The sequence below is a fragment of the Scyliorhinus canicula genome, chromosome 25 (assembly GCF_902713615.1).
Source record: "Scyliorhinus canicula chromosome 25, sScyCan1.1, whole genome shotgun sequence".
Taxonomy (NCBI): Eukaryota; Metazoa; Chordata; class Chondrichthyes; order Carcharhiniformes; family Scyliorhinidae; genus Scyliorhinus; species Scyliorhinus canicula.
This window is the reverse complement of record NC_052170.1, coordinates 22,074,619-22,101,451: the sequence shown is the minus strand read 5'-3', so window position 1 is coordinate 22,101,451 and position 26,833 is coordinate 22,074,619. Positions and strand designations below refer to the sequence as shown.

The 26,833-nt window shown below is 51.0% G+C and overlaps 1 protein-coding gene across 1 annotated transcript in view; it reads left to right on the top strand.

Annotated features, from left to right (window-relative positions):
• LOC119957014 (patatin-like phospholipase domain-containing protein 6) overlaps positions 1 to 23,825 on the top strand; it is a 96,636-nt gene extending 72,811 nt beyond the window's left edge. Inside the window, exons 16-24 of the mRNA XM_038784598.1 lie at positions 1,440 to 1,563; positions 2,989 to 3,102; positions 8,421 to 8,496; positions 13,754 to 13,900; positions 17,175 to 17,238; positions 19,634 to 19,802; positions 20,500 to 20,682; positions 22,711 to 22,829; positions 23,606 to 23,825. Coding sequence (XP_038640526.1) covers positions 1,440 to 1,563; positions 2,989 to 3,102; positions 8,421 to 8,496; positions 13,754 to 13,900; positions 17,175 to 17,238; positions 19,634 to 19,802; positions 20,500 to 20,682; positions 22,711 to 22,829; positions 23,606 to 23,825 — 1,216 coding nt within the window. The remainder of the gene's footprint in view (positions 1 to 1,439; positions 1,564 to 2,988; positions 3,103 to 8,420; positions 8,497 to 13,753; positions 13,901 to 17,174; positions 17,239 to 19,633; positions 19,803 to 20,499; positions 20,683 to 22,710; positions 22,830 to 23,605) is intronic.
• The last annotated feature ends 3,008 nt before the right edge of the window (positions 23,826 to 26,833 follow it).

Below are 26,833 nucleotides of genomic sequence, written 5' to 3'. Positions count from 1 at the left end.
TCAAAACTGAACACAATACTCTAGGTGTGGCCTCACTAACACCTTATACAATTGCAACATAACCTCCCTAGTCTTAAACTCCATCCCTCTAGCAATGAAGGACAAAATTCCATTTGCCTTCTTAATCTCCTGTTGCACTTGTAAACCAACCTTCTGTGACTCATGCACTAGCACACCCAAGTCTCTCTGAACAGCGGCATGCTTTAATATTTTATCGTTTAAATAATAATCCCGTTTTCTGTTATTCCTACCAAAATGGATAACCTCACATTTGTCAACATTGTATTCCATCTGCCAGACCCGAGCCCATTCACTTAACCTATCCAAATCCCTCTGCAGACTTCCAGTATCCTCTGCACTTTTCGCTTTACCACTCATCTTAGTGTCATCTGCAAACTTGGACACATTGCCCTTGGTCCCCAACTCCAAATCATCTATGTAAATTGTGAACAATTGGGTAGTCAAGACACCCAGAGGTGACACTACCAGAAGGGGGCATTACACAACCCATATATAAGGACACAGGGCACACATGCTCTGCCTCTTTCCACAGGCGACACTTAAGAGAGTAGGACAGGGGCAGATCAGAAGCATCACACCCACCACGTGGCTTAGAGCAGACTGGTTTAGTTAAACTGAGTTACTACAATTAGATTAGCAGGAGAGTCGAGAACTGAGATTTAAGAACTGTGTTAATAGTTCAATAACCATATTGAACTCATTACAAAGCCTGGACCTTACTTTGTCAAAGCATACATCAAGGAAGCAGTTTATGCTGCATGAAGAAGCAGAACACTCTTAACAAGGGCAATTAGGGATGGGCAATAAATCCTGGCCCAGCCTGCGACGCCACATCCCATGAACGAATAATAAACGAAAAAAATTAGAATGAGTTCAGAGAAGGTTTACCAGACTAATCCAAGGAATGGGCGGCTTGTCTGATGAGGAAAGGTTGGGGAGGTTGGGGTTTGTATCCACTGGAGTTGAGAAGAGTAAGAGGCAACTTGATCGAAAGCTTTAAGATGCTGAGGGGTATCGACAGGGTGGGTGTGGAGAGGATGTTTCCTCTTGTGGGAGAATGTAGAACTCGGGTCAGTGTTTAACAATAAGGGGTCGTCTGTTTAAGACGGAGATGAATCTTTACTCGGAGGGCCTTGAGTTTCTGGAACCTCCTCGAAAGGCGGTGGAAGCAGAATCTTTGAATATTGGCAGAGCTGGATCGATCCTTGATGAACAAGGGGGTGAAAGGTTATCGGGGTGAAGGGTTATCGGGGGTCGGGCAGGAATGAGGGGTTGAGGTCACAATCGGATCAGCCAATGATCGCTTCCGAGAAGTCATTGCCGCACAGGTGGGATATGAATTAGAAAAGTAGCTTTGGCTGTTTTTACTTGCCTCATGGCAGGCTGGTTCTCTATAATATCTTCCTTTTAATTTGCAGACAGGCTGACCGATCAGACTGCACCTATATCGTCCTAAACGGGCGGCTGCGGTCTGTGATCCGAAAGGCCAATGGCAAGAAGGAACTGGTGGGAGAATACGGGCGTGGAGATCTGATTGGCGTGGTAATTCGGTTTTCCCCCGCCTACTAAAAGATGGTCTGTATACTGGTTTGCAGGGAGGATTAAATCAATGCATCGGTTAACGGCCATAAAATCTGGCAGTCAGGTGACCTCCTGCTAAAATGGCCGAGCAGACCAAGGTTCCCTAAATCTCGCACGCATACTAAATGATCTCTCGCCTTGGTTGAACAGTCGGGTGGGTCTCAGCACGTGGCAGAGTTCAGTAGCTGATGGCAAGGCGATTCTTGCCCTCTTCCTCCCATTCCCGTTCCCTACCTGGGCTCTGCCACACGAGCTGCCAGCGATCATAGAATTTACAGTGCAGAAGGAGGCCATTCGGCCCATCGAGTCTGCCCCAGCCCTTGGAAAGAGCACCCTACTCAAGCCCGTGCTTTCGCCCCGTCCCAGTAACCCCACCCCACCTAACCTTGTTGGACACAAAGGGCAATTTATCATGGCCCGTCTCCAAAACAGCGCCTCTTTCGAGACTTGCGGGAGGAAACCGGATCACCCGGAGGAAACTCACACAAACACGGGGAAACGTGCAGACTCTGCAAAGGCAGTGACCCGGCGGGGAATTGAACCCGGAACCGTGCTAACCACTGTGCCACCGTGCCGCCCATCAGCGGCGACTGAAAGCACTCCCAATTCCAGAGGTTGCCGCACTGGCAGGATTCGGCTCCAGCTTCCTTTTCCCTACACTGATTCTGACCGGGAAGGGGGTGTCCCGTTCCTGGGACACGGGAAGGGGTGTCCACTGTTGATGCAAGAAACGAGGCTGCGTCGGGTTTGACTTCGATGTGCGGTAACATCGGTCCTTGAGGAAGGGCAGCGAATGGCCTTTTATTGAGACCAAACCCCTAGGTTGACGGAAATATAAATGGTTTTTCTTCACCTGTGCTACCGGAGTAAAAATTCAGTCTGGGAGGGGGTTCAGTCCGGGAGGGAGGAAGGGGATCAGTCTGGGAGGGGGTTCAGTCCGGGAGGGGGTTCAGTCCGGGAGGGGGTTCAGTCCGGGAGGGGGTTCAGTCCGGGAGGGGGTTCAGTCCGGGACGGGGTTCAGTCCGGGACGGGGTTCAGTCCGGGAGGGAGGAAGGGGATCAGTCCGGGAGGGGGTTCAGTCCGGGAGGGGGTTCAGTCCGGGAGGGGGTTCAGTCCGGGAGGGGGTTCAGTCCGGGAAGGGGTTCAGTCCGGGAGGGAGAAACCGTTTGTTTTAGGCAAACTGGTTCTGCACGATGGTAATTGCAGTCCACATGCCTTACTCAGACTGAACGAAACCCACAGAAATCCCCCGGGTATTTTATCGTGCCCAAGGCGTGTTGTGTGGTGAGGCGAGCTGGCCCCACCCGAGGCTCCTTTCCCTGCCTGTCGGCTTCCACATCTTTGAGGAGTGTTTTTGGGGTTGAACCCTTTTTGTTTCCATTTCAGGTGGAAGCCCTGACACACCAGCCCCGAGCCACCACGATGCACGCAGTTCGTGACTCTGAACTGGCTAAGCTGCCCGAGGGGACGCTGAATAATATCAAGAGAAGGTATCCTCAGGTGGGTGAACAAAATTCTCTCTCCCCTCTTCCCCAGCCGCGGCTTAAAGCAGAGTTCCAACTATCATTCTGTGCCAAGTCTTGTGTGTAACTCTTTGGAACGTGGAGCAGCAGAGGGTGGATGGGGCGGCCCACAGATTGCTGCCTTCGGTTCTTTATGAGCGAGTGCAGAAGCTGCCAGGGTTATCTCGCTGACGACAGTGGCGTCGTCCCGGCACTTGGCTGTTTTGCTGGCCCATGAAGCAATTGGAAAGGGATGGGTCAGAGTTCACTCTGCTCCAGAGAGTGTCGCACACGCACGGTCGGCTGGAAACCCGTCTACCCTGCTTTCGTCAGGTTCTGTTCTAACCTCGCTCCTTCCCCTCAGCGTTAACAAGCGTGCGGCAGTCCCGATCCACTCTATCACTGTACATACTCCAGCCACAAGAGTCGATGGGAGACCTTCGACGAGGAGTCATGTTGACCACCGAAACCCATTCTGATGTTTTCAATGATGCCTCATGAAGAATGTTGTCATAAATATTGGTTTCTTTTCCGAAGCCATCGCAACCCCCAAAAGCACGCTGTTTATCTCATCCCCCCCCCCCCCCCCCCCCCCCCCCCCCCCCGGATGCTGTCAGCTTATTACATAGAAATTACAGTGCAGAAGGAGGCCATTCAGCCCATCAAGTCTGCATCGGCTCTTGGAAAGAGCACCCTACCCAAGGTCAACACCTCCACCCCATCCCCATAACCCAGTAACCCTACCCAACACTAAGGGCAATTTGGACCCTAAGGGCAATTTAGCATGGCCAATCCACCTAACCTGCACATCTTTGGACTGTGGGAGGAAACCGGAGCACCCGGAGGAAATCCACGCACACACGGGGAGAACGTGCAGACTCCACACAGACAGTGACCCAAGCCGGGAATCGAACCTGGGACCCTGGAGCTGTGAAGCATTTGTGCTATCCACAATGCTACCATGCTGCCCCTTATCTGTCACCTTCGTTTCTGAAGAGTGCTCCAGTTTTCTCGGTGATCTAGTCCTCGGGGACTCTCCTACCGTGCCTCGAGTCCCTATCGTGAACGGTCGGCTAATTCAAGATATGCGGGCGGGGGGGTGGGGGGGGGGGGGGGGGGGGGGGGGGGTCACCGGACCCTAGGGAGCACAGTTTTAAAAATAAGGGGGGGCAGAGATGAGGAGAAACATTCTCTCTTGGAACGTAATTGGTCTGTGGAATTCTCTTCGGCAGGAAAGAGTGGCGGCTGGGCCATGGAATTCATTCGAGGGCGAGTTGGAAAGATTTTGGGTGGGAAGGTCAAGCATGATGGAGGGGGGCAGGAGTGACCGGGGAGGGTAGAGCTGGGACCGCAATTGGATCAGCCACGATCTTACCTGATGCGGAGCAAGCTCGAGGGGATGAAAGGCCGACTCCTCATTTTTGTCCGTACCCATCGAAGCTGTCTTATTGCTTTTCGTAATTCAGGACCTGAAACCTGGTGATACGGTCTTACCTGCTGATTCACACTGACAGCCCAGAGTCTGCAGATAGATTGAAAAGGGCAATGGTTTCTCATTACTTTTCAATGACCGTTGAATCCCACTGGAGTTGTGTGTTGTGCCCACTTTAGCCGCATCCGTGTTTCATAGAAATCCGGACGGTCGATCCTCTTTCCCGCCGGGAATCCGGCCGGTCGTCACGCCACGCGAGATCTCGCCAGACGTCGCAATCTGGATCCCGCCCCCCCAATGGGCGGGACCCAGACTTGGGGAGTTAAGGGAGCTTAAAAGCTCGCTTAACTCTGCTGACGCCAAGGGGCAGCACGGTGGGCGCAGTGGGTTAGCCCTGCTGCCTCACGGCGCCGAGGTCCCAGGTTCGACTCTGGGTCACTGTCCGTGTGGAGTTTGCACATTCTCCCCGTGTCTGCGTGGGTTTCACCCCCACAACCCAAAGATGTGCAGGGTAGGTGGATTGGCCACGCTAAATCCCTTAATTGGAAAAAATGAATTGGGCACTCTAAATTTACTAAAGGGCAGAGCACCAGGATGCACTGGCCTGACTGAGGAGACCGCAGCCGGCTGCCGTTTAGCACTGGTGCCCACAAACGGGGATCAGGTGGCACAGCCCTTGAGGAGGCTCTCCCAGGAGAACAGAGGGCCCTGAGTGATTGGTATCTGGGCAGGGTGGCACCCGAGCACTGCCCTGGCACTGCCGCCGCGCTCAGGTGGCATTTTACCCAGGCCAGGGACCGGGCCCAAGGGTGCCCTGCCTCTGTGAGGTGGGGTGTGTGGGGGGGGGGAGCTCGAGGATTCTCCCCCAAGAGGTGGTTTGGGGCATTAGGTGGGTCCGTGGGGGGGGGGGGGGGGGGGGGGGGATTGAGAGATCGGGGCGTCATTGATCTCTTCCTGCACTGGCGAGCAGAGCCCCTCGGGGGGTGGAAATGCGACTGTGTGTGGGTGGGCTCGACGGGACATTCTCGTCGAGACGCGGGGAAAAGCTGTTAGCTCTGGAAATGGCCCCTCTTATCCCGCCCAGAAAGGACTTTTTTTTTTTTCCATTAGATCGCGCCCCAAATGCGCTCCAGGGATAAGGTGAGCTCTCGGCAAAAAGCAGAAACATGAAATTCTGCACCACAGAAGCTGCGGAGGCCAAGTCACTGAATATATTTTAGATTTCTAGACACTAAAGGTATAAACAGGGCCCCAGGTTCAATTCCGGCCTCCGGTCACTCTGTGCGGAGTTTGCGCTTTCTCCCCGTGGGTTTCCTCCGGGTGCTCCGGTTTCCTCCAAAGATGTGCAGGTTAGGCGGATTGGCCATGCAAAATTGGCCGTAGTGTCCAGGCATGTGCAGGTTGGGTGGGGTTATGGGGCTCGGGCGGGCGAATGACCCTGGGTGGATCTGCACAGGAGCCTGGAACAAGCACCCTACTGAAGCTCACACCTCCGTCCTCCCATCCCCGTAGCCCCACCTAACCTTTCTGACACGAAGGGGCAGTTTAGCATCGAGCCTGCCCTGACCCTCCGAAAGAATCACCCTACCTAGGCCCAAGCCGCCGCCCAATCCCCGTTATCCCACCGAACCATTTTAAACACTTGAGGGGCACTTTAGCACGGCCAACCTAACCTGCACATCTTTGAACTGTGGGAGGAAACCGGAGTACCCGGAGGAAACACGTAGACACAGGGAGAGCGTGTAAACTCAACACAGACAGTCACCCGAGGCTGGAATTGAACCCGGGTCCCTGGCGCCGTGAGGCAGCAGTACTGACCACTTTGCCGCCCCCGTATGTCTAGTTTGGGAATCAGCTACCGCAGCCAAGTGGATGCATATCGGCACGTCCATTCACCCACCACCCCAATGCTCGCTGGCTTGTATTGGCTGTGCACCCATTCCTCAAATTTAAATTTTCCCCTTTTATTTGCATGGCCTCAGCCCTCCCTATTTCTGCAACCTCCTCCAACTATAAGTGCCATTCTTCAAAGTCACTATGCTGCTTCAATTCTGGTTGTCCTTGAATCCCTATCTTCCTTCACCCCACCTTTGAAGCACAGCATTTGGTGACTGTATCACCTTTGCACCCTAAACTGTGGATCTTCCTCCCTGTCTCTCTCTGCCTCTTTACCTCTCTAAGCTGCTCCTTAAAAGAGCTGGTGGTCACCTGTCCTAACGTCAGGAATGTAGTGGAGGGAACGTAGCCCCCTGAAAAGGGCTTGCAGAGATGGTGGCAGAGCAAAGCTATGGAGGGATTTAAAGATGAGGTTGCAATGGAAGGTACTGGACAGGCGTGGGTAGGGCAGGTAGATATAGAGAAATACAGCACAGAACAGGCCCTTCGGCCCACGATGTTGCGCCGAACTTTTGTCCTAGGTTAATCATAGAATTTTGGACAATTTTTCATGGCCAATCCACCCAACCTGCACATCTTGGACTGTGGGAGGAAACCGGAGTACCCGGAGGAAACCCACGCAGTCACGGGGAGGATGTGCAGACTCCACACAGACAGTGACCCAAGTCGAAATCGAACTTGGGACCCTGGAGCTGTGAAGCAATTGTGCTATCCACAATGCTACCGTGCTGCCCTTAAGAAGTTAACCTACACTCCCTTATTCTACCCTAATCCAAGTACCTATCCAATAGCCGCTTGAAGGTCCATAAATGTTCCGACTCAACTACTACCACAGGCGGTGCATTCCATGCCCCCACTACTCTCTGGGTAAAGAACCTACCTCTGACATCCCCTCTATATCTTCCACCATTTATCTTAAATTTATGTCCCCTTGTAATGGTGTGTTCCACCCGGGGAAAAAGTCTCTGATTGTCTACTCTATCTATTCCCCTGATCATCTTATAAACCTCTATCAAGTCGCCCCTCATCCTTCTCCGTTCTAATGAGAAAAGGCCTAGCACCCTCAACCTTTCCTCGTATGACCTACTCTCCATTCCAGGCAACATCCTGGTAAATCTCCTTTGCACCTTTTCCAAAGCTTCCACATCCTTCCTAAAATGAGGTGACCAGAACTGCACACGGTACTCCAAATGTGGCCTGACCAAGGTTTTGTACAGCTGCATCATCACCTCACGGCTCTTAAATTCAATCCCTCTGCTAATGAACACTAGCACACCATAGGCCTTCTTCACAGCTCTATCCACTTGAGTGGCAACTTTCAAAGATCTATGAACATAGACCCCAAGATCTCTCTGCTCCTCCACATTGCCAAGAACCCTACCGTTAACCCTGTATTCCGCATTCAGATTTGTCCTTCCAAAATGGACAACCTCACACTTGTCAGGGTTAAACTAAGATCAGTGAGGGACAGGGGTGCTGGGTGACGGGCTTCATGTGGAGCGGACAGGCAGCAGGAATTGGAGTGTGCAAAGGCTGGGAGGTTACCAAGGTGAATGTTGGAGCACAAGGCAGCAAAAAGATGCAAAAAGATGCACGAGGCAAAGAGGCTGAGAACGGAGATGGAAGATGAAGCTGTTGAGAGGCACGATATGGAGCGTTGAATAGGTCACCTCATTCAGGACTGTGTGTTGCAGTTAATCCATGGGATGGTCAAGGGAGGTGATCAAGTGGCAGAAGCCTAACCCCGTGTCTTCAGGGGATGTCACTGAGAGATAGCAGGTTGAAGAGGAGGGGGGCAAAAGATGGGGGAAACGGGGGGGTTGATGCCTCCCGAGCAGGTTTTGATAACCATTACTGAAGATGCTGTTGCTAGGTAACATGGGATGTAACTGGATCCCATACAACCTGTTCCATAGAGCAAGCCTGGGAAACACAGGTTTCCAGAATTCTGGACATGCCTAATGCTTAAAACTATTTCCAATTGTTAGGTGGTTACTCGATTGATTCACCTACTGGGTCAGAAGATCCTGGGTAACCTGCAGCAGGTCCACGGCACATTTCCAGGTAGGACCGTCAGCCACGGCACTCTGAATTATTTTGAACTTTAAACACTGGTGGCCGTCCCTTGGTTTCCTTTGCCTGCTTTCCCATCTCGGCCGCCTCCTTGAAACATAAGAACTGTCAGCCCGGACCCTGGCGAGAAGCTGACACCAATTTACTGGTGCGTGTCCGTCCAGAACCGTGTGTGTGTGTGTGTGTGTGTGTGTGTGTGTGTGTGTGTGTGTGGTCCGAGGTGGGCAGTCTTTGTGCCGTTTGCTGTCCAGTCTTGTGGCACGTCAACATCTCTCTGCCCCGCTGGAAGCTGCAACCCCTTGCTGAAGCTAAACATAGATTGGCATCGAGCCAACTGAGAGCAAATGATTCATGAAATAAGAATGCCATTTGTATGGAGCAGAGGTTTGGGAGCCCCACGAGGGACTGTAGTGATTCCATCAGTGGGTGCAGTAACGTCCTTCCAAACCCATGACCTCCCACCACCGAGAAGGACCAGGGCAGCAATGCCCGAGACACTGATGTGTGTATATTTTTGTATATCTGTGTTTATGTATACATTCTCTCAGTAAGAGTAAAGCTGGATCTGTGTGTGTGTGTGATAATCAAAGGAGAGGGTGGCACAGTAGCCCAGTGGTTAGTACTGTTTTTCTTTAATACATTTAGGGGACTCAATTATTTTTCTTTTCCAATTAAGGGGCAATTTAGCCTGGCCAATCCACCTAACCTGCACATCTTTTTGGGTCGTGGGGGTGAAACCCACACGGACACGGGGAGAATGCGCAAACTCCACACGCAGAGCGACCCGCGGCCGGGATTCGAGCCCGGGTCCTCGGCGCCGTAGGTGGGTTAGCGCTGTTGCTTCACAGTGCCAGGAACCCGGCTTGATTCCGACCTCGGGTGACTGCCTGTGCGGAGTCTGCACGTTCTCCCCGTGTCTGCGTGGGTTTCCTCCGGACGCTCCGGTTTCCTCCCACAAGCCCCTAAAAGATGTGCAGGTGAGATAAATTGGACACTCTGAATTCTCCCCTCTGTGTACCCGAACAGGCGCCGGAATGTGGCGACTAGGGGATTTTCACAGTAACTTCATTACAGTGTTAATGTAAGCCTACTTGTGACACTAATAAAGATTATTATTATTATTGCTGGAATCAAATTGTCTGTGTTACCTAAGGAAGGTGTTATCACCTTGCACTTTGTAACTGTGCACAATACTGCAGGTTCGGTCTTGCACCAATTCTGGTTTTGTGTAAAACATTCGGGGGGTTGTTTTGTAAAATTTTTCCAGCTGTGTATCTTTTATCTTGCGTGTTCAGGTTTTATCTTTCCTCTGAATGAACGTTTTAGTGCTTCAGATTTTTGAAGCAGTCACTGGAGACGCTGAGCTTTTGCATGCGGTAACCGGGTCCCTTTCGTTTCTACAATGCAAAAAGAGCAGATTGCGATCCGACGAGATGGATGTCACTCTGAGATCTGGTTTGTACAGCGATAGCGTCAGCTGTGGTCGCAACAGCATCAGGCCACCAGTTGCAAGTTCCCCTCCGAGTCACTAACCGCCCTGACTTGGAAATATATCGGCCGTGCCTTCACTGTCGCTGGGGCAACATCCTGGAGCTCCCTCCCTCCCTAACAGCACTGTGGGTGCACCTACACCACATGGGCTGCAGCGGTTCAGGAAGGTGACTCACCACCACCCTCTCAAGGGGCAATTATGCATGGGCAATAAATGCTGGCCTTGCCAACGACGCCCACATCCCGTGAATGAACCTCCATCCCCACTTGGGACAGCTCAGTAGGTAGCTGATCAGATTTTAGATTTTGCCGTCTTCCGCACAGCCCCCCCTGAGGAGGGAGCAGCTTTTGTTCTTGCTTTCCTGTTGCACTGACTAGAATCAGACCTACAACACCCAAAATACTCGCTCTTATTTTACTACAATACACTTTTCTGTTTGTTTTTGGACCAAGGGTTCTCTGATCTAAGAGATAAAACATAGGAGGCCATTCGGCCCATTGAGTCTGCACCGGCCCTGACAAAGAGCACCCTACTCAAGCCCACGTATCTACCCTATCCCCATAACCCCCACTTAACATTTTTTGGACACTAAGGGCAATTTATCACGGCCAATCCACCTAACCCGCACATCTTTGGACTGTGGGAGGAAACCGGAGCACCCGGAAGAAACCCATGCAGACACAGGGAGAACGTGCAGACTCCGCACAGACAGTGACCCAAGCCGGGAATCGAACCTGGGACCCTGGAGCTGTGAAGCAACAGTGCTAACCACTGTGCTACCTTCCTGCCCATTATGATCATGGCTGATCATCCAACTCAATATACCGATCCCGCTTTCTCCCCTCCCCCCCCCCATATCTTTTGATCCCCTTACCCCTAAGAGCTATACTTACCTGCATCTTGAAACCATTCAATGTTCTGGCCTCAACTACTTACTGTGGTACCGAATTCCACAGGCCGACCTCTCTGGGTGAAGAAATGTCTCCTCATCTCTGTCCTCAATGGTCTACCCCGTGTCCTCAGACTGTGACCCCTTATTCTGGACACCCCCACCATCGGGAACATCTACCCTGTCTAGTCCTGTTTGAATTTTATAGGTTTCTATGAGATTCCCCCCCTCCACCTCGTTTTTCTGAATTCTAGCAAATACAATCCTAACCGATTCAATCTCTCCTCTTACGTCTGCCACGCCATCCCAGAAATCAGTCTGGTAAACCTCTGCACTTCCTCGACAGCAAGAACACCCTTCCTCAGACAAGGAGACAAAACTGCACACAATATTCCAGGTGTGGTCTCACCAAGGCCCTGTATAATTGCAGCAAGACATCCCTGCTCCTGTACTCCAATCCTCTCGCTATGAAAGCCAGCAAAACGTTACCACCTGCTGCCCCTGCATGCTTACCTTCAGTGACTGGTGTACGAGGACATCCAGGTCTCGTTGCTCATTCCCCTCTCCTAATTTATGGCCGTTCAGGTAACAGTCTCCATTCTCTTTTTTGCTACCAACGTAGCATTTATCCAGATTATACTGCCTCTGCCATTCATTTACCCATTCACTCAACTTGTCCAAATCACACTGTAGGATCTCTGAATCCTCCTCACAGCTCACCCTCCCACCCAGCTTGGTGTCATTGGCAAATTTGGAGATACTACATTTTGTTCCCTCATCTAAATCATTAATATATATACTGTGACTAGCTGGGGTCCCAGCACCGATCCCTGCGGTACCCCACTAATCACATTTGGAAAAATACTAGTTTATTCCCTACTCTTTGTTTCCTGTCTGCCAACCAGCTTTCCATCCATCTCGATACACTACCCCTAATCCCTTGCGCTGTAATTTTACACGCTAATCTCGTGTGTGGGACTTTGTCAAAAGCCTTCTGAATAAGTCACATCTACTGGCTCCTCCTCAACTCCACTTGTTGCATCCTTGAAGAATTCCAGTCGACCTGTCAAGCATGATTTCCCCTCCGTAAATCTCTGCTGACTCTGCCATTGTGTCACAAATGCTCTGCAATAGAATCTTTGACAATGGAGCCTGGAATTTTGCCCACGACCGACGTTAGGCTTACTGCTGTATAATTACCCTCCAGCTCCCTTTTTCAATAGTGGGCTTACAGAAATGGTTCCAGAGGCTGTAGAATCTTGTAAGATGACCACCAATGCATCCGTTGTTTCTCGACATGCAGATTATCAGGTCCTGGGGGTTTTAGAGGTTTTCCGTTTCCCCAGCGCCTTACTGATCACCTTCAATCTCTCCCTCTCGCCAAACCCTGTGTGTCCCAACAGTTCTGGTAGGTTATTTGTGAAGACAGAACCAAAGTATGTGTTTAGTTGGTCTGCCATTTCTTTGCTCCCCATTATAAATTACCCTGTTTCTGACTAGGGGACCTACATTTGTCTGGCTGAGAGATTTGCGACGCTCGAAATGTCTCGTGAGACGTCGTGAGCTGGATCTCGCCCAGGCAGGGTGCATCATAGAATTTACAGTGCGGAAGGAGGCCATTTGGCCCATCGAGTCTGCACCGGCCCTTGGAAAGGGCACCTTATTTCAGCCCACGCCTCCACCCGATCCCCATAACCCAGCAACCCCAGCTCGCCTTCTGGACACTGAGGGGCAATTTAGCACGGCCAGTCCACCTAACCCGCACACCTTTGGACGAACCCCACACACAAAGTCACCTGAGGCCGGAATTGAACCCGGGACCCTGGAGCTATCTTTCTTCCTAACTCCCGATGTCATGCTTTTAGGACCTCAACCCTTTTTTTTCTCAACCCTCCGGAATGTGCTGTAACCGCTGCGAGACACCCTTGACCCTAGAACCAGGGTGGTAACGTACCATCCTGGAGCCTCGATTGCGGCCACATCTATCTATTTCCTTTACAGTTGAATTCCCTATAAATATTGCATGCCTACAGTTTCTACTCCTTCCCTCTGGAACTGAACCAACCTTGGTGGAACGAATTTGGCTGTTGCTGCTTTCCCCTGGTTCGGGGGGGGGGGGGGGGTGAAGGGGGGTGAATAATAACTCCAATAATTTTTAGGAGCACAAAAGGGGTGTAACCGGATGGAGGTTCCATTGTAGTTGTGACAAGTTAGCAGCCTGGGTGGTGGTGTGTGTATGATAGCCTGCCATCACGGTACATCCTGTCTGGGCTTGGATCCCACCACGTGCATTTTTTTTTAAAGTAATTAATGGGATAATAATAATAATGAAATGAAATAATAAATCGCTTAATGTCACTAGTCAGCTTCAAATGAAGTTACTGTGAAAAGCCCCTAGTCGCCACATTCCAGCGCCTGTTCGGGGAGGCCGGTACGGGAATTGAACCGCGCTGCTGGCCTGCCTTGGTCTGCTTTCAAAGCCAGCTGTTTAGCCCAGTGTGCTAAACCAGCAAATAATCGCTTATTGTCACGAGTAGGCTTCAATGACGTTACTGTGAAAAGCCCCTAGTCGCCACATTCCGGCGCCTGTCCGGGGAGGCTGGTACGGGGATCGAACCGTGCTGCTGGCCTTGTTCTGCATTACAAGCCAGCTGTTTAGCCCACTGTGCTAAACCAGCCCCTTTTGTGGCCGTCGCCGGTTGGGCCGGCATTTATTGCCCATCCCTGGCTGCCCCGAGAGAGGGTGCCATCTTGAACGGCTGGAGTTGCTTTGGTTCAGCTGCCCTCCACGGTGCCAAGCTTAGTTCAGCACCTGTGTTGATTTTACGTGGCGGGGGACATAACTCGTGTCTCTCAATTCTTTTCAGGCACTGGTATCGGACTGTCAACAGCGAGCAGCGCCGACGTAACGAACCCAACCAGTAACCTTTCCACCGTGGCGGTGCTTCCTGTCTGTCACGAGGTGCCGATTGCTGCCTTCACCATGGAACTGACGCATGCACTCAACGCTATCGGTGAGTGGGAGCTCAATACACTGTCGGACCAGGTTACCTGGCCTGCGAGATATCAGCGTTTGGCACCTGAAAAGGCGTTGGGTTTAATCTGAGCACTGACCTCTGGGATTCCTATTGACACCAGAAATGAAAATGAAATGAAAATCGCTTATTGTCACGAGTAGGCTTCAATGAAGTTACTGTGAAAAGCCCCTAGTCGCCACATTCCGGCGCCTGTCCGGGGAGGCTGGTACGGGAATCGAACCGTGCTGCTGGCCTGCTTGGTCTGCTTTAAAAGCCAGCGATTTAGCTCAGTGAGCTAAACCAGCCCCTTGCATTGTACATCAGCAATAAAAAACAATGGCCCTTTGTGGAATCCTGGTTCACGATTACTTATTCACGGAACGTGGGCTCACCATTGTTGCCCGTCCCTAATTGCCCTTCAACCGAGGGCCACTTCAGAGGGGGCAGTTACGAGTTAACCACACAAGGGGCAGCACGGTGGCACAGTGGGTTAGCCCTGCTGCCTCACGGCGCCGACGCCCCAGGTTCGATCCCGGCTCTGGGTCACTGTCCGTGTGGAGTTTGCACATTCTCCCCGTGTTTTTGTGGGTCTTGCCCCCACAGCCCAAAGATGTGCAGGTTAGGTGGGTTGGCCAGGCTAAATTGCCCCTTAATTGGAAAAAAATAATTGGGCACTCTAAATTTAAAAGAAAAAGATTTAACCACATCGCTGTGGGTCTGGAGTCGCATGTAGGCCAGACCGGGTAAGGAGGGCAGATTTCCAGCCCTAAAGGGCATACAACAATCGGCAATGGTTTCTTGGTCACCATTAGTGAGACTAGCTTTTGATTACAGATTTATTCATTGAATTTAAATCCGACAATGCAGTGGTGGGATTTGAACCGGGTGTCCCCAGGGCCCTCTGGGCTACTATCCAGGGACATTACCACTGCGCCACCATCTCCCCCTCGGAGGCCATGAATGAATGAATCGACTGAGCAGTTCAGGTTTCACCTTGCTTTCATTAAAAATGCTCTGGATTCTTCCAAGGGAATCTTGGATGCGGGCGCCTTCAGGGTGGCACGTTCCCTGGGCACCAAAGGCTTTTTCGTGCCTGCCCGCTAAGGTGAACGGTTGTTCAGAGTGTGAGCAAGAAGAACCGGGCGGAGAATGATCTTGCTCACTGGTTCAGGAGCAGCTCGAGCACCAGATGCCAGGGAGATGGTTGTTTGTTGGGCATTGGGGGCTTGCGCGGTGAGAACGAGGGGCTGTAACGCCCCCACTCGCAGGGAAACCAACCCGGGAGATATAGACAGCAAGTGGAGAGCAGTAAAAGCATGGTCATTCCTTCACCATCATCATCATGGTCATTCCTTCACCATCATCATCATGGTCATTCCTTCACCATCATCATCATGGTCATTCCTTCACCATCATCATCATGGTCATTCCTTCACCATCATCATCATTGTCATTCCTTCACCATCATCATCATGGTCATTCCTTCACCATCATCATCATGGTCATTCCTTCACCATCATCATCATTGTCATTCCTTCACCATCATCATCATGGTCATTCCTTCACCATCATCATCATTGTCATTCCTTCACCATCATCATCATGGTCATTCCTTCACCATCATCATCATTGTCATTCTTCACCATCATCATCATGGTCATTCCTTCACCATCATCATCATTGTCATTCCTTCACCATCATCATCATTGTCATTCCTTCACCATCATCATCATGGTCATTCCTTCACCATCATCATCATGGTCATTCCTTCACCATCATCATCATTGTCATTCCTTCACCATCATCATCATTGTCATTCCTTCACCATCATCATCATTGTCATTCCTTCACCATCATCATCATTGTCATTCCTTCACCATCATCATCATGGTCATTCCTTCACCATCATCATCATTGTCATTCCTTCACCATCATCATCATTGTCATTCCTTCACCATCATCATCATGGTCATTCCTTCACCATCATCATCATGGTCATTCCTTCACCATCATCATCATTGTCATTCCTTCACCATCATCATCATTGTCATTCCTTCACCATCATCATCATGGTCATTCCTTCACCATCATCATCATTGTCATTCCTTCACCATCATCATCATTGTCATTCCTTCACCATCATCATCATGGTCATTCCTTCACCATCATCATCATTGTCATTCCTTCACCATCATCATCATTGTCATTCCTTCACCATCATCATCATTGTCATTCCTTCACCATCATCATCATTGTCATTCCTTCACCATCATCATCATTGTCATTCCTTCACCATCATCATCATTGTCATTCCTTCACCATCATCATCATTGTCATTCCTTCACCATCATCATCATTGTCATTCCTTCACCATCATCATCATTGTCATTCCTTCACCATCATCATCATTGTCATTCCTTCACCATCATCATCATTGTCATTCCTTCACCATCATCATCATTGTCATTCCTTCACCATCATCTCCGACTGAATTCTAATGCACAAAACCACTTTAATGTAGCGATATAAAAAACCCCAGCGGTAACCTTCCCCCTATTGGGTTCCAATTCTTGAACCAGCCATCAAACGTCCTCTGACTCAAGATGTTGGGCATTGGTTTTGTTTATCTGCAACCCGATTATATCTTAAACCAAGACACTTTCCCAATGTTCCTGTTCTTTAAGGTCTGTTTTCCACCTCCCTCCACTGTGTTGCTTTCTGCCTGGAGAGCCCATGTCCTCGGTGCTTAATTTCCTTTTCGTGCTTCACTCGGGTCATGATTGGTGGGCTGTGAGGGTTCAGTGGCAGCGGGCTATTGGACTGCATGAGGCGTCGTAGCTGTGTCCAATCTGTCTTCACCCACTGCATTTTTGGCAGGCGTCGCTGGGGTGGGGAGGGGGCGGGGGTTGGGGAGGGGCCGGGGAGGGGGTGGTGGGGATGGGGTGGGGGGGATGAGGGGAGTTCTAACCAGTTCTCCTGCCCCACCAGCGGCAGACTGGAGACTCCAAGCTGCCCCGTTAGCTACCTCCGCACAGACCTCGGCTGAAGCTGGGACGTGGTTGATTTGCCTTGCTTGCCAACACATTCGGAATCGGGATTCAGCCATGAAGGGGGGGGGGGGTTGGAATTGGTGATGGGGAAATATTTGAACTCCAGGAGGTAACACTCTGCCATCCATTGACATACTGTCCGTCCGGCTAATTGCTTTGACCCAAAGAGTTAAGGTGTGCATTGACAATGACTCTGCAATGCTGTCTCTGTAACCCAACAGGCCCCACCTTGCTGATGACCAGCGATATTATTCGACAACGCCTGGGTGCATCAGCTCTAGACAGGTAAGAGTGCTATTTAAGGATTTATGTTGAAAGAAGGTAGTCTAATACTGTACAAGAATACCCCCAGCACTGCTAGAAATTGGGCTTTAGTTCATACTTGGTGATGTCTGATTTTTAGGTACAGATGGTTTAACAGAGTAATTAATTTATTCGGCGGCTGTTTGCCAATATTTCCCGATATAACTGAATCCATAATGTGGTGAAATGCCGGCCTAACTGAATCCTAAGTGTCATTCTTCAAGACCAATCAGGTGGTTGATTTTCAAGCAGTGTGTGTATCTTCCATCTCGGTGAAGTTGGGACGGGCTGCACGTCTCCTCCTTAAGTGGGTTTTCCCCTGAGGAGATTATTAAAAATTTTCTTTTGGATTTATTGCTTTTATTTCCTTTCCATTCGACCCCCTTGCCTCCGAACCTTGTGTGCCTTCTTTTGGAGCACGTGCTTATGTTTACATGTTTCACGGCATACGAAATAGGGACAGCAGTAGGCCATTCGGCCCCTCGATCCCGTTCCCCCATTCAATAGGGGCAAGGCTGATCTGTTTGTGTTAACATAGAACAGTACAGCACAGAACAGGCCCTTCGGCCCTCGATGTTGTGCCGAGCAATGATCACCCTACTCAAACCCACGTATCCACCCTATACCCGTAACCCAACAACCCCCCCCCCCCCAACCTTACTTTTTAGGACACTACGGACAATTTTGTTAAGTTCCACATTCCCATACGTACATCCCCCTTTGCCTAACAAGAATATATCTACCTCCATCTTAAAGATATTCAATAACCCCCCTTGACCTCCTCCACTTTTTCAGCAAAGTTGCGCACACTCAGAAGAAAATTCTCCTAATCTCTGTCCTAAAATTGGGACCCCCTAGTTTTAAAATGGTGACCCCTAGTTCTGGACTCGCCCGCAAGAGGAAACGTCCTTCCCCCCCCCCCTCTACCTTGTCGAGACCGTGCAGGATCTTGTACACTTCAATCCAGTCACCCTTCACTCGTCAAAACTCCAGTGGACATGAGCCCAGTCTGTCCGGCCTCTCCTCATCAGACAACCTGCTCGTTCCAGATCCAACCCAGTAAACCTCCTCTGAATTGCCTCCAACCCATTGACCAATGTAAATGTCGCCACAGTCCCCGAGAAACATAGGTTGCTCCTCCTGCGAGAGCTGACTGGTAACGGCTAAACCTGAGGGTCACCACACCTTGGGCTCGGTTGAGCAGAATAATCTCAACGGATGTAGGAACAAAACACGCGGCACTGGCCTGGCTCCACATCACAACCCAACCATCCAGCCAGCTGAGCTACAGGACCCCGATGATAGCGCCTGTTGAAGGAGGCATCTCCCTGGCCACCCCATAAAATATGCTCTTCCCAAACACCCAACCCCCCCCCCCCGATTGTGAGTTTCTTTCTTAAATTCACAGTAACTTTGATTCACGCCATCTTCGACTTCTGTCTTTATGTATGAATGAGGATCATTTCTGTGAATGATCTGTTAAGATTAGAGACTGTTGGGGCAGCACGGCGGCGCAGTGGGTTAGCCCTGCTGCCTCACGGCGCCGAGGTCCCAGGTTCGATCCCGGCTCTGGCTCGCTGTCTGTGTGGAGTTTGCACATTCTCCCCGTCTCTGCGTGGGTTTCGCCCCCACCACCCAAAGATGTGCAGGCTAGGTGGATTGGCCACGCTAAATTGCCTCTTAATTGGAAAAAATGAATTGGATATTCTAAATTTATATTAAAAAAAAGATTAGAGAAGGTTTCTTCTCGGGGGTAGAACCCTTTGGGGATGGGCCCTTTCGGCGGACGAATTTTTCGCCAGCGGGACAGGCTTCAGAAAGACAGGTTAGTGCAATGAGCAGACATTTAATATCGGTCTTGCTCTTAGTTCTAGGATGCGCAGCATTTCTCTCCCGCTTTAGAGGCTGTCCCTGGTTTGCACATGAGCAGCGGGTGACTCCGGAAGGAGCCGGCGAGGTGAAGCGGACAGGCGGCCTGGTTCGGGGGAACAGCACCCCCCCCCCCCCCACCCTCAAGGTTTAAAAGGTTTATTTAAAACCTTGGAACCATTTCACCTTTGCTCCTGAGAGGGGAATGGGACGTTTCGGCATGGCCAATTCGGCGTTTTAATGAAGGTTTTTTAACTAGGTTTTTAAAATATTTTAAAAAGTGACGCCGAAATGTCCTGACGCCTAAACGGCCAAGCCGAATCAGCCAATTATTTCCCTGACGCCGAATGGGCCACGCCGAAACGTACCAAACCTGAACCCTTTTTGGTTCTGTCGGTGATTCCAACTTTGTAACGAGTGTCAGAAGCCAGTGTGTCTCCATTCACTGCGTAGCGTAGGAGGTGCTATTTCCAAACTCTGCCTTTTTGTTTTCTATCCTGCTGCGCAGCATCCACGAATACCGCCTCTCAGGCTGGCTGGCCCAGCAGGAGGATATCCATCGAATTGTGTTGTACCAGACTGACTACGGCATGACACCCTGGACCCAACGCTGCATTCGACAGGCCGACTGCATCCTGATAGTCGGACTGGGGGACCAGGAGCCCAGCTTGGGAGAGGTAGCGTTGGAAGCGCGCGGGGCTCTTATTTAATCGGCGGACTGTTGGTCGTTCCCTGTAACCCCTGAGGAGACGCGTGGGGCAGCTTGCTCGAGCCGTGCAGCTGGTGCCAGCGGGTTGGCGAAACCCAAGCTGTGATAATGTGGAACGGGAACGGTCGAAATGCAGAAGAGGGATTGTCCCAAGTACTCGGGGCGGCGAGGTGGCACGGTGCTTAGCGCTGCTGCCTCACAGCGCCAGGGTCCCGGGTTCAAATCCCGGCCTCGACCGACTGTCTGCGCGGAGCCTGCACTTTGCCCCAGATTCTGCGTGGGTTTCCTCCGGGTGCTCCGTACTCTTCAAAGATGTGCAGGTTAGGTGGATTGACCATGATAAATTGCCCTTAGTGACCAAAGGTTAGGTGAGACACGGAGATAGGCAGGGGAGTGGGCCTAGATAGGGTGCTCTTTTTGTTTGGTTGCAGACCCAATGGGGGTCTACACTGTAGGAAATCTCTGGTTATAGGGAGCCCAGGACACTGATGGTTGAACAGTCAATTTAGAAATGTGTAGTTAGCACTTTGAAATTTTTCCCATTTGGTCTTGAAAGGATTTTGGTTTGATTTTTCTATTGCGACGTTGAATTAGACAGCAAGTGGAGCGTCTCCCTCCACCGCGATGTAGGCTCTCCTCACCCTGTGGTTTGTGTTTCTCTGCAGCTGGAGCAGATGTTGGAGAACACAGCGGTGCGAGCACTGAAGCAGCTCATCCTTCTGCACAAGGAGGATGGGCCCGGCCCGTCCCGGACTGTGGAATGGCTGAACATGAGGAGCTGGTGTTCCGGGCACTTTCACATCAAGTGTCCTCGCAGGATCTTCTCTCGTCGGAGCCTCCAGAAACTGGTAACGGGGCATGGGCGACGGCGGGAGCTCAGGGCAGGGCCAGGTGCAACAGCAGGAGCGCAGGACAGGGCTTGTGCAATGGCGGGAGCGCAGGACAGGGCTTGTGCAACAGCGGGAGCGCAGGACAGAGCTTGTGCAACAGCGGGAGCGCAGGACAGGGCTTTTGCAACAGCGGGAGCACAGGACAGGGCTTGTGCAATAGCGGGAGCACAGGACAGAGCTTGTGCAACAGCGGGAGCGCAGGACAGGGCTTGTGCAGCAGCGGGAGCGCAGGACAGGGCTTGTGCAACGGCGGGAGCGCAGGACAGGGCTTGTGCAACAGCGGGAGCACAGGACAGGGCTTGTGCAATAGCGGAAGCGCAGGACAGGGCTTGTGCAACAGCGGGAGCGCAGGACAGGGCTTGTGCAACAGCGGGAGCGCAGGACAGAGCTTGTGCAACAGCGGGAGCGCAGGACAGGGCTTGTGCAATAGCGGGAGCGCAGGACAGGGCTTGTGCAACAGCGGGAGCACAGGACAGGGCTTGTGCAACAGCGGGAGCACAGGACAGGGCTTGTGCAACAGCGGGAGCACAGGACAGGGCTTGTGCAACAGCGGGAGCGCAGGACAGAGCTTGTGCAACAGCGGGAGCGCAGGACAGGGCTTGTACAAAGTGGGAGCGCAGGACAGGGCTTGTACAAAGTGGGAGCGCAGGACAGGGCTTGTACAAAGTGGGAGCGCAGGACAGGGCTTGTACAACAGTGGGAGCGCAGGACAGGGCTTGTGCAACAGCGGGAGCGCAGGACAGGGCTTGTGCAACAGCGGGAGCGCAGGACAGGGCTTGTGCAACAGCGGGAGCGCAGGACAGGGCTTGTGCAACGGCGGGAGCGCAGGACAGGGCTTGTGCAACAGCGGGAGCGCAGGACAGGGCTTGTGCAACGGCGGGAGCGCAGGACAGGGCTTGTGCAACAGCGGGAGCGCAGGACAGGGCTTGTGCAACGGCGGGAGCGCAGGACAGGGCTTGTGCAACAGCGGGAGCGCAGGACAGGGCTTGTGCAACAGCGGGAGCGCAGGACGGCTTGTGCAGTAGCGGGAGCGCAGGACAGGGCTTGTGCAGCAGCGGGAGCGCAGGACGGCTTGTGCAGCAGCGGGAGCGCAGGACAGGGCTTGTACAAAGTGGGAGCGCAGGACAGGGCTTGTGCAGCAGCGGGAGCGCAGGACAGGGCTTGTGCAGCAGCGGGAGCGCAGGACAGGGCTTGTGCAGCAGCGGGAGCGCAGGACGGCTTGTGCAGCAGCGGGAGCGCAGGACAGGGCTTGTGCAGCAGCGGGAGCGCAGGACGGCTTGTGCAGCAGCGGGAGCGCAGGACGGCTTGTGCAGCAGCGGGAGCGCAGGACAGGGCTTGTGCAGCAGCGGGAGCGCAGGACGGCTTGTGCAGCAGCGGGAGCGCAGGACAGGGCTTGTGCAGCAGCGGGAGCGCAGGACAGGGCTTGTACAAAGTGGGAGCGCAGGACAGGGCTTGTGCAGCAGCGGGAGCGCAGGACGGCTTGTGCAGCAGCGGGAGCGCAGGACAGGGCTTGTGCAGCAGCGGGAGCGCAGGACAGAGCTTGTGCAACAGCGGGAGCGCAGGACAGGGCTTGTGCAATAGCGGGAGCGCAGGACAGGGCTTGTGCAACAGCGGGAGCGCAGGACAGGGCTTGTACAAAGTGGGAGCGCAGGACAGGGCTTGTGCAGTAATGGGAGCGCAGGACAGGGCTTGTGCAGTAATGGGAGCACAGGACAGCAATTGGGCAGCAATGGGAGCACAGGACAGGGCTGGGATGGCAATGGGAGCGCAGGACACGACGAGCAACAGTGGGACTGCAGGACAGGACTTGGTGTCAGCGGGAGCTCAGGAAGGACGAGGCAGAGGAATGGGAATGACGAACTCATTCTGTGTGGCTTGCTGGGAGAAAACGGATTCGGCGACGGTGGGGGACTGATGTTACGGAGGCGGGAGAAAGTAGAGTTTGGGGGTGAAGTGGAAAAGTAGTAATCATCATTCCTCTTTCAGAGGGAGTTGTATGAAAAACTATTTCTGAAAACAGCCGATCGACACAGCGACTTCTCCCGACTGGCCCGAATCCTCACCGGGAATACGATTGCACTGGTCTTGGGAGGAGGAGGAGCCAGGTAATGAGAGCAAAATTACCGTTTGAGACATTGTTAACAGTGAGAGGCAGCAATTGGAGATGGCTACACAACACCTTCACACAACACCCCACTCTCCCCAGTCAGAGTATTTCTCCAAGTGCTGAGTTTGGGCCCCAATCACTCGGGCTCACCTTCTCTACTCTGTGCATTTTTCAACCAGTTCTTTGGGAAATTGGGAACACGTACTCAAATCAAAAGTAACAATGAGTACCAATAAGAATGATCTCTCCGATCTTAGATTTGTAATGGATCTGAAAATCTAACTCTGAATCCATGCATTAGAAGGGTTGGATCAGACTGAACAGCTCTCGTTGCACCTCTGTGACGTCGGTGTAGTAATGTTGCTGTGGAGCTTATGAAGGTCAGATCCATGGGGTGCGGCTGAATACCACAGCCTGCTGACTCGGGCAATAATGCTACTATTGAGTCAGGCTGGGGTTGAGAAATGTGGTGCAAGTTGGTATCTGACTGTTATGATTTCCGTTGAGACAGAACTTTTAATGAGAAATTCAAACTTCCAGTTAACCGCGGGAAGGATAACACATCCAAACTTCACGTTTTAAAACTTTTACTGTATCAAATTTCTATGAAAAAAAACACTTGACTAAACACTCTTTTCCTTTAAGTTTTCTTTCTAAAATTTAAGATATATTTTCACTAATCTCACAACGCACACACCATGAAATTGCTGTTCCTATCAAAAGTAGGTCACAACCAAAATCAAAACTGTGAGTGTTTCCTTTTCCCTTTTCCAGCCAGGTAACCTCGAACCCCAGAATTATTTATCTCTGCAAAGCTTACACTATAGTCTTCTTCCTGCAGCCTCAAGCTAGGCAAATCTTCCAGCCTCCTTTAAACCCAGTCTTCAACCTGAGGCTTCCATCCACATTCTACACGGCGAGCAACATCATCAGCATTTTGTCTGATGACGGTGAAGGCCTGGTTCATTCTCCCTCTCGCTTTATAAGAACATAAGAACTAGGAGCAGGAGTAGACCATCTGGCCCCTCGAGCCTGCTCCGCCATTCAATTAGATCGTGGCTGATCTTTTGTGGACTCAGCTCCACTTTCCAGCCCGAACACCATAACCCTTAATCCCTTTATTCTTCAAAAAACTATCTATCTTTACCTTAAAAACATGTAATGAAGGAGCCTCAACTGCTTCACTGGGCAAGGAATTCCATAGATTCACAACCCTTTGGGTGAAGAAGTTCCTCCTAAACTCAGTCCTAAATCTACTTCCCCTTATTTTGAGGCTATGTCCCCTAGTTCTGCCGTCACCCGCCAGTGGAAACAACCTGCCCGCATCTATCCTATCTATTCCCTTCATAATTTTAAATGTTTCTATAAGATCCCCCCTCATCCTTCTAAATTCCAACGAGTACAGTCCCAGTCTACTCAACCTCTCCTCATAATCCAACCCCTTCAGCTCTGGGATTAACCTAGTGAATCTCCTCTGCACACCCTCCAGTGCCAGTACGTCCTTTCTCAGGTAAGGAGACCAAAACTGAACACAATAATCCAGGTGTGGCCGCACTAACACCTTATACAATTGCAACATAACCTCCCTAGTCTTAAACTCCATCCCTCTAGCAATGAAGGACAAAATTCCATTTGCCTTCTTAATCACCTGTTGCACTTGTAAACCAACTTCCTGTGACTCATGCACTAGCACACCCAAGTCTCTCTGAACAGTGGCATGCTTTAATATTTTATTGTTTAAATAATAATCCCGTTTGCTGTTATTCCTACCAAAATGGATAACCTCACATTTGTCAACATTGTATTCCATCTGCCAGACCCTAGCCCATTCACTTAACCTATCCAAATCCCTCTGCAGACTTTCAGTATCCTCTGCACTTTTCGCTTTACCACTTATCTTAGTGTCACCTGCAAACTTGGACACATTGCCCTTGGTCCCCAACTCCGAATCATCTATGTAAATTGTGAACAATTGTGGGCCCAACACGGATCCCTGAGGGACACCACTAGCTACTGATTGCCAACCAGAGAAACACCCATTTATCCCAACTCTTTGCTTTCTATTAATTAACCATATACTTCTTAGTTAGCTCCAGACCACGCAAAACAAAACTGCAACTATTGTATGTGATATTCTCTGGTTTGTAGGAAACCCTGTAAACCTGATCCCAAAATGGCTTCCTCTACCGCATTAGCTTTGTATCTAAGTAGAAATGGTAATTAGTTATCCTTGATGCCAGCTACTTTTCATCTTTGCAGTAAAATTATAGTTCACAGCACAATAGTTTGGCAACTTAACATGAGGTGAGAGTGACTGCCCTTGACATCAAGGCAGCATCTGATCAAATACAGCATTGGGGAGCCCTAGCAAAACTGGAGTTAAAGGAATCGGGGGAGAACTCTGCTGGTTGGAGCAATACCTGGCACAAAGGAAGATGGTTGTGGTCGGAGGTCAATGATCTCAGCTCCAGGACATCACTGCAGGAATTCCTCAGGGTAGTGTCCTAGGCCCATCCATCTTCAGCTACTTCACCAATGGCCTGCCTTCCATCATAAGGTCAGAAGTGGGGATGTTTGCGGATGACTGCGCAATGTTCAGCACCATTCGTGACTCCTCAGACAATGAAGTAGTTCCTGTCCAAATGCAGCAAGACGTCAGAATCCAGGCTTGGGCTGACAAGTGGCATACGCGCCACACAAGTGCCAGGCAACGACCATCTCCTATTAGAGAGGATCTAACCACCGCCCCTCGATATTCAATGGCATTTGATTGCTGAATCCCCCACAAACAGCATCCTGGGGGTTTCCATTGATCAGAAAATGAACTGGATTAGTCACATTAATACTGTGGCTACCAGGGCAGAACAAAGGGTTGGAAATCCTGTGGTGAGTAACTCACCCCCTGACTCCCCAAAGCCTGTCCACCATCTACAAGGCACAAGTCAGGAGTGTAATGGAATATTCTCCACTTGCCTGGATGAGTGCAGCTCCAACAACACTCAAAGCTTAACATCTTCCAAGCCAAAGCAGCCTCTTTATTGTTCCCCCTTCCATCAACGTTCACTCCCTCCACCACTGACCAACAATGGCAGCCGTGTGTACCATCTACAAGATGCATTGCAGCAACTCCCCAAGATTCCTTAGAGAGCACCTTCCAAACCCATGGCCACTACCATCTATGCTTCATCAGAATTCTGACATCCTCATGCCGTGTTTTTAACGTGCTGTTACATGTCAGATATAGAAGCGTAGTCTTTTCATTTGGAGTCGGCTGTAAGTTAATAACTGACTCTGGGGTCTCAACCTCAAAAGAGGTTTTTCACCCACCACTTCTCTTTCAAAATCTGAAACGTCTCTCCTTTGCCAGTACTTCCTTGCACATAACACACATGGGCTTTTCACCCTTATTTACATTGGCGCATGTCACGCAAAGTCTCAAAAATGAGACCCCAATGTGGCAGACAATCTGAAGGTTAAACGGACTGAGGGGGACAAAAACCTGCTAGCACAGAATCCGGGGGATACACCCAGGCGTGGCCAAGCCCGAGTCACCATTTGGGATACATATGATGCCCCAGATCCATTGTTCTTCAGGACATTCCTGTCTGACCAGCTAGTAGCCCGTTATTGAATCTGATGTCCTCTTTGTCTGTCAGTGGAAGGTTAGTTGAATATCAATAGCATGACTCTGTTCTTTTGTATAAATAGTAGTGGGCAATCAAACAGCCAAGATTTTGCTGATGGTTTCAAACCTGAAAACCCAGCAGAGAAACTTTGAGGGGCCTAGCTTAGAGAGAGAAGGAATGCTGATTGAAACAGGTAGAGGGAGAAGGCTTTGGAAATTGATCGAGAAGGTCATGAACATTGCCGCTGAGGCAGGCTTTGTAAAAAGGGTTCAGAACAAATATGCCTACCAGAAGAAAAATTGCTTCATAAATGCAAGTGCCTGTGAAAGTCCAGGAGAGCTGCCTGTTCTGTTGCAGTGTTGTTTAATGGCAACTA